The following is an 8,002-nucleotide window of genomic DNA, read 5'->3' on the forward strand; positions in this document are numbered from 1 at the left end:
CACCCCAGTTACACCGTGTGAAAGGAGTTAAGATCGACCTTAATTTCATTTGTACTGAGAATTTGCATCTCACCAAGTTCAGTTTTGGATAGATCCTAAGGTCTGATGTTTTATAGAGAAATCCCCAGAGTTCAGTTAAAATGTCAGTGACCAATAAACACTGCAGTAAAATGACATCAATGTTAGTGACAAACAATATTGTATTTTAATATCTTGCCATCAATAGTGTCACATAAAGCATCAACAGAGTTTCAGCTGGACATGAGAACATTCCACTAAATTTGTTTTATGAATGAATTGAAACAATGTAACATTTCTATGGGCTCAATTTTCCCTAATTACCTGTGCCATTTTTTTGGCATGCACCATTTTTTTTGGAGTAAATTAAAATCTCCAAGTTTCCCCAAAGTTTCTGCGCTAGTGTAATTCACTTTGGTACAATTTTTGAGGCAACGATTTTTTTTACCTCATTGGGGGCATAACCTGCCATCTGCGCCAACTCTGGCCATTTAAGCAAGTTTGGCCAACTACGATATTTTTTAAGACGGCGTATGTGACCGCTCAGAAAAAACGTCTGGGCAGTTAACAAAATCAGCACAGGTAAGCGAATCAGTGCAGAAGATCCAGTTCCACGGCTGGGACACAGCGGCGGGCGGCGGGGGTGGGGGGGGGGTGGGCGGGGGCAATCAGTCAGGACCAGGAATGGCACCTGCTCCGGGGGAGGGAGACCTTTCGGCTTGGGCTAGAAGTGCACCGGCTCCGGGGTGAGGGAGGCCTTTCGGCCTGGGCTAGGAGCAACACCGCGCACCGGCGGGGGTAAGGGAGGGGGGAGGGGGGCCTTTCCAATTCATACAGTTTATAGGATAGACTTTTGGCACAAAGACTCTGTACATTTTCATGTTGGTAAGCTGCTGCCTTCATTAGCTGCAACGTGCAAGGTGCTTGTGCAGCTTGCTGTGAGCTGGCCAGTGCAGTGTGGCCCTCGTTACCCTGGCAACCCGATCTTTTTGGCGCACATCTTAGGCTCCACCGACAGAGCTTAAGGACAATGTGCACCGGGCCACATTCACAAGTTAAAACGGGAAAACTTTCAACTTTTTTTTTGCGTAGTCAGGCCCAAAAAAAACGGACGTAACTCTTCAAATACGTCAAAAACGGCATTGGGAAAAATTGAGCCCAGTATATCTACAAGCAATACACTGGAGGAATGAGATTATTTAATTGATTAAATTATTGGTCACTGCAAGCCCCTTCCAGACTATTTTAATAGAAATAACAAAGGTTAATTGTTCAAATCTGGACACTTAAGGATTGTCAAACTCTCGTTCCAGACAAAACATGGAGAGGTGATGAGTTGGTGTGTGATTAAGATATTATACAAGCTGATTTTGAATAATATCTCCATGGAAAATGGGGTCTCAGACCACGCTTTTAATAACTAACATTATCCATCACATATAGATTCTTCCACAAGTTCAGAAATCTATGAATAATTCCCCCTGTACCCACACATTTTCTTGTTGATAATTATGGAGCACTGTAAACAAATTGACTTCAGTCGCAGAGTAACTTGTAACAGTACCAGAGTCCACTCTCAATGATCAAACACATCACACCCTGGGAAAGACACCTCAGTCTTGGCACAAAGTTTAACAAGGAAGGTCAGACTGTTTTCTTAGACTGTGGGGAAACAATTACAGTGTGTCAGGGTTAAATGGTGAAATCATTTTAGGAAAACACTGAAGAGAAAATATTCCAACAAGCTTTCAGAAGGTGATATCAGAGAGGTAACACCCTAGACATAGCTTCCGTCATTGCAATGTTCATTGTACTCCAGGTGACCCAGGTGTGGAATCCAGCCCATTGTGGCTTCATTTCTCAGTTGTGTCGTCTGCCACCTGAAATAAAATAAAGTAAATTTTGTTTTTAATTGGAATCTTTCACCACTAACTGCTGATATTCAGTGCCGCCAAAAGGACCGCCGATGACCGCCGAGAGACCGGGCGATACTTTGCCAGGAAGATTCCTCTAAAAGAGGTGGCAGTACCATCAATCTGAGCAGCAGCAGCTGGAAGCTCTCAAACTCGGCGGCAAATGAGCTTGGCGCCCAAGCGCCAGCGAGGCTGGAGTCAGGCCCAGGGAGGGTGGAAGAGCTGAAAATAAAAACCATTACCAAAAAAAAACACCGGAGCACCTTGAGGGGACCCCATCCAGGTAAGACGCTGTAAAAAAATATGTTTTTAAATATGTTCACTAACATTTTTTTGCAGGTCTTCATACTTATCGTTTGTGTTAGACCTGCCTCCACACAGCGGTCCTTCTCCCTGCTGGCGCCGACTCCCGCCCGCACCAAACTGGCAGCTCGGTGGGCGGGAGGGGACTTGCACTACTTGGCCGCCAGCAGCCATCAGCGGGCGATTCCCGGTAGTACTCCCCTCCCGCCCACTGCAGCCCGAGTGGAAACTGGCACAGAGGGGAGACCGGTGGCAAAATTCCATCTGCAGTCGGTGGCAGTAGGCAGTAAGGCCACCAATATCGGGGCCTAAGTCCCTATATGTAATGGAAACGGCCTGTAATTACTACTGTGGTGAAACTGGAGTACTCAAGTTAGATATTTAATATATTATTGATAGAATACAAGATAACTAGCATTGCTAATGCATACGATTTTGTGAACAATTCATTGATTTAATTGAGCTTGCATAATAATTTTAACGTGAGTGATTCGAGGGAGCAGTGAGAAATGCAAATTTCCAAGGTCAGCAGTGCACTTCCAGTGTAAGTCAGTCAGGAAAGAAGCATAGGGTGCAGAAAATTGTACAAGAAGCAAAAACACCAGGTCCTACCCCAGGTGATGAATTATCCTTGGAGCCTGATTGGGATGGAATCTCCATTTGCTCCAATTCCAATTCATGATTTAGGAGGGAGTGGGGCCAGGGGGCAGAAATTCCCAGGGGGCGGAAATTTCTCGTGCCTGGCCTCCCTAATGCTGAGTGACCTGGTGTACAGGTCTGCTCTGCAGTGGAAGGGGGGCCCACATGGTAGTCGAGATTTGGGTGTTTGCCTGAATCCCTAATCAGAATTCCAGTCCAAGAATTCTTTTCAGTCCCCATATAAATGTGCTGAGGATTGCCAGCCGTAACAACTTTCTATCCTGGAGATTTGGGCACAACTTTCTATCTTGGAGATTTGGAACAACAATGGAGAAACAGTAAATGCTAAATCAATTCTTGAGAGCCGGCAACAGTGGATAACTCAAAAATGGCAGGATAGATGGTGTCTGCCTTTTCTTTAAAATATTCTCACACTATTTGAAATAATATATGCATTTAAATCGCAGTTCTGTTTTTTTTTAAATTCACATGCAAAGTCTGAATTCCGACAAACACAAAGCACCAACCTATCTTGGGTTTTATGATAATCTGCACCCACTTGGCTTCAGGATTCACACATGATTTCTTCCCATTTCTTTTGGTGACACTGTGAAGAGAAGGTAAAACTTTAAAATCTAATCCACAAAAATGAGATGTCTCCCACTGAAAGGTGAGAATTCAGTACAAGTATTAAAGAAAATCCTTTGACTCTGCCTCATAAACAAAGTGTGCTTGTTCCAACATGTTTTTAATAAAGAGCACAGTTTATTTAATAGACATCACAAAGGTGAAAGGTTAAAGGTAATGTTCTGCCACATTTACTCACATTATCTCCTGTGTCTTACAGTGCGATCCTTTAGGAATATATTTCAAACTCTGGACGAGGCTCGGATGGATAAAATCAGAGCTGGTCTGAATGCACTGGCATCGTCCTTGGGTTCCTGGGATTGGAATACCTGTAAAAAGATCAATTTAACTCAGATTCAATTATTGATTGACAGTAGAGAATCCTGGCACTTGGTTTCAGCATTGAGCCTTTTAATTTATTCCACACATTCCAAGCAAAAATTAGCTATCTGACCAAAGTAATTCTCAAAAACTATAAGCATTCATTTCGAGAAAGGATTACCCCAGAAACATTAATTATCAGCACACCTACAAAATCCTGAGCTGTGAACCTACAATCCATTGAAAGAAATCAAATATCGATTAGCCAGAGGTAATTGCTTTTTTTCTATGTTTCTAAGTAATCATGCTGGGATCAGTTTTATATTAATCTGAAGATCACTGTTGCATACAGTTAAATTATAGAGGATTTAACATTTCAGTATTCAAAGCAGCATTGCATCATAGATAATATGTAACATCAATGGCAGTTTAATTGTTTTCTACATAATTAAACAGCACCTGTATAACAAGATCAGCATCTTGGCTTATAGTCCTTTTCACACTACAATGAAATGAGAAATAAAACACAACTTCAGAAATGTCAACGTACCCTGTGCAGTGATGGCACACAGAAGCAGGATGAGAATCGTTACATTAGCTGTTCTGTTCATCTTTGACTGTGTGCTGCTGAATAGATTTCTGCTGAAGGATCTTCTGTCTACCTCAGTGACTCTCTCTCTGCAGAATGAAGTTCTGCTGAAGAGAGGTCCAACGAGCTCCTATTTATTGAGCTCCTCTTCTCTCACTTTGCATAATCTCGAGAAGTGAAAGCCGTCAAACATTCCGTGGAAGGGAATTTCCCAGCTCCCGAGTCAGATCTTCTTTCACTTTTGCAGTTTTAAATATATTTAGAACTTCTTTATCATTTACAGCAGCAACAGGCAGATAATTTGTTGTGATAGGTGATGAATTATTTATGTCTAGATTTTAAAATTTTAATTCGGGCAATATTCTTTTATGTCAAAGCTCGTCTAAACACATCTTTAGCATGCATTTGATAATATCTTCCTTTTGTCTTTGCACAATCATTATTGTCAGTGTCAGATTATTAAACATTGAGAAGACGGTCTGTTGCTTACATAACTTGGTGCTTATTATTGTTGTTCCCAAGTAGATAGATTTACATGAGCTACAGGATAATCCAATTCCAGATCTTACATCTAATCCATGGGGGAATTCCTCATTGTATTTTGGAAACTAATCTTTCTCATTGTAAAAAGAGGAAACACCTACCAGACTGCAGAATCAAATTGTGATTTACGGGAAATATCTTTTCCCTTTCATAGATGCATTTTATTATTGTGACTCTTTAGCTGCTAATGTTCCAAATTTGTAAAGGGTTTTGCTATTATAAATATGCTTACAATGTATGTTAACTTACTACTTGCGATAAATTTTCACCTTCAATGCACTTTCAGTTTGATGCTGTAAAAGGTCAAGCTAGAGATTAGAAATATCTACAAACCTTGCATTGTCAGAAGTGTGTTCTTGATTATCTGGAGCCTCTGCTATCTTCCACGCTATTACCAAACAAAATTTGCCCCATTAACAATAGAATTAAGACAATGGGGCCGAATTTGGTCGCCGCCAATTTCTCGGCAGCCCCTGGGCGGCACCTACCTTTTGCTGCCCGCTGCCACTGGGTCCTGTTGGGAGCCACTTTCGGCTCCGTTGTGTGGGCGTCAGCGTCAGCGGCAGGCAGCAGAAGTCTTTGGGTGGGAGCGGGTGGGAGCAGGAGAGAGCGGCCAGCGTTATCAGTGTACGGCAGTTGGGGGGATCTTTGGAGGGCCGCCAATGTGCATGCGCGAGACTTTGTGATTTTTAAAATTTGTAGTTCTTGTCTTCCGACGTGTCGTCATTTCGGGGCTGTTTGAGGCTGATTGCTGTACTGCGCATGCGCATAAAGGCACACCACTTTATTCCACCTGTGGGTGTGAGAGGGGAGAGGAGAGAGTTGGCATTTGCGAGGACAGAGTTGGAGGTTGGAGAGGAGTGAGTTGGAGGATGGCGAGGGGGCAGTGGGAGAAATTGAGACGCACAAACTGTTGAGCACCCATTCATTTCATCATTGATGATGAGTGGCTAGAAATCAGCAATGAAGACTGGCAAAACCAGGCCCGGAGCTCCATGGCTTAATGAGGAGGAATTGGAGGATCTAGTAACAGAGGAGGAGTGCAGGTACAAAGACCTCACCCGGGATGGTCATGGCAAGCTTCCACTAACCCAATACCGATGCATTTGGATGAAGATCGCTGAGATCATGTCTGGAAATCGGCGTGGCCCCGGCCTGCAAGACCATCAGCAGGCCGGGGTCATTAAAGGTAGCAGCACGCGGCGGGATACCACTGCAGGGAACAGCGCGTGCTGTTGCAGGAGGGTGACGGCTGACTGCAGTGCGGGCAGGTACAGCAGGAGCGGCGAGGTCGGGGTGAAGGAGCGGCAAGAGTTCGTAGAGGGATGTGATTGGGGCCCAGGAGAGGCGAGAGTTTGGGGCCTAGAAGAGGCGAGGGCCCAGGGGAGCATGGGCCAGCCCACACTGTGATATGTGCGCGCACTCGGTCCTTGCAGCAGAGTTGGTCTCCAGTCATCCTGTTAATCCATGCCACTGGACCAAAACCTCGCTCTGTCAAGTCCGTGTGGTGGCTGTGGTGCAACGGTCACCACACGTTAAAAAAATCCATGCACAGGCATCTTGCACCCTTCAAGGTATAGTTCGGGAACCAGAATATTAGGTCCTTCATTGAAACACCTGTCAACTCATCCCTTTTCGAGAGACTGCCTATGATGATGGATGGGCAAAGTTGAGTGGGATGGGGACCAATGCTGGAAACGTTGGAACGATTTGGTGGCGGCAGCAAGAGTGAGTAAAAATGTATTCGTTGCCTCTGTCCAACGCAAAAAGGGTTGTGCACCAGATGTGTGTTTGTGGGAGTGTGTGTGGGGGGCATCAGCAAAGGGGCTAAAGGCTGCAACATTTCTTTGTGCAGAAGAAAAACGCATCCAATGCAGCAAGCCTGCGTGAGACAGGAGGGGAACAAGCAAAGGAGATCGAGTTGAGCAGGCTGGAGGAGCGTGCATTGGCATTGGTGGGTGACTGCCACCGTGCAACCACATTGGTTGATGCAGATCCGGTGCAACAGCATAGTAAGGTTATACTAATCTGCGGTCTGAGCCACAGTCATGGCATGAAAGGTCATGCAATGTTAAGGCATTCGCGATTTACCGCATACTTTGTTGCCGAATATTGGTGTGCCCATGTAGAGATGAACCTGGATGGCAGATGTGCCAGAGGAAGTGCCCAGAAAACATTCATTTCCAGCGGATCCTCGGCAGCTGCGGGCGCAACCTGCACCAAATTTAGCCCCAAAGAAACTTAAACACATTTGTGAAATTTCCTCAACGAGTGCCCAGTGAAGTGGTGCAATTTCAGTGGTGGCAGGACTGCTGTCTTTTGAGTGCGATGAGTTACTCTACATAACGTCAGGGTACCCGGATGCTGTATGATGCATTGGGCGCCCATTTGTCAAGGGTGAGGGTTCTGGTCCCTGCCTCTATGAAAGTTCTGTTGGCTGCCTTGTTCAGTTTTTGAAGGGGTAAAAATGGCTGTAGTCATCAAAGAAGGCATTTCAATTTGCAGCTTTGGAGGTCCTTCAGAAAAGGGTGCTCTTTGTTGGAGTGGTGGGACAGCCAACTGTAGAGAACAGCTCCAGAGACGCCTGAATAAAGGTTGCACAAAGTGGACTTCTGCCAAATGTTGCTGAAGTTACAGCGGCGGAGCAGGATAAGCCCTGGAGAAATTCCCAATATACACTCCAAAAGCCATCAATGGGCTGTAAAGTATGTTAGGATGTCCTGAGGATATGGAAGCTGTTATGTGAATGCAAATTCTTTCCTCTTTCACCAGCATAAAAACTAGCATAAAAGGGCAACACTTTAAATGCCCACTCCTGGTGTAAATGGGGCGGTAGTGGCATGAAAATGGCTTTGGGTAATGTAATGTATTATCACATGGTTTGGTATGAGCATGCTCAGTTCACTCTGGCCTAATAAAGCAAGCCCATGGACTAGCAACTCATGGTGTCTCTGATCTTCATTTGTTCTACCACATGTATTACATTTTGGCGATGAGGATGGGATCCCAAAGCTATTTTTATGGATCATGGAAGGTTGTTCAACTTTCG

At 44.6% G+C, this 8,002-nt stretch overlaps 1 protein-coding gene across 1 annotated transcript; it reads right to left on the bottom strand.

The window, feature by feature from the left end:
• Nucleotides 1–2,049: 2,049 nt before the first annotated feature.
• Nucleotides 2,050–4,432, bottom strand: LOC139230014 (interleukin-8-like). The gene is made up of 4 exons (XM_070861737.1): nucleotides 4,372–4,432; nucleotides 3,700–3,829; nucleotides 3,401–3,480; nucleotides 2,050–2,153 (listed from the first exon to the last, which is right to left on the bottom strand). The coding sequence occupies exons 1-4, from the start codon at nucleotides 4,430–4,432 to the stop codon at nucleotides 2,050–2,052; spliced, it is 375 nt and encodes a 124-aa protein (XP_070717838.1).
• Between the last annotated feature and the right edge of the window lie 3,570 nt (nucleotides 4,433–8,002).

Source organism: Pristiophorus japonicus, chromosome 2 (assembly GCF_044704955.1).
Source record: "Pristiophorus japonicus isolate sPriJap1 chromosome 2, sPriJap1.hap1, whole genome shotgun sequence".
NCBI lineage: Eukaryota > Metazoa > Chordata > Chondrichthyes > Pristiophoridae > Pristiophorus > Pristiophorus japonicus.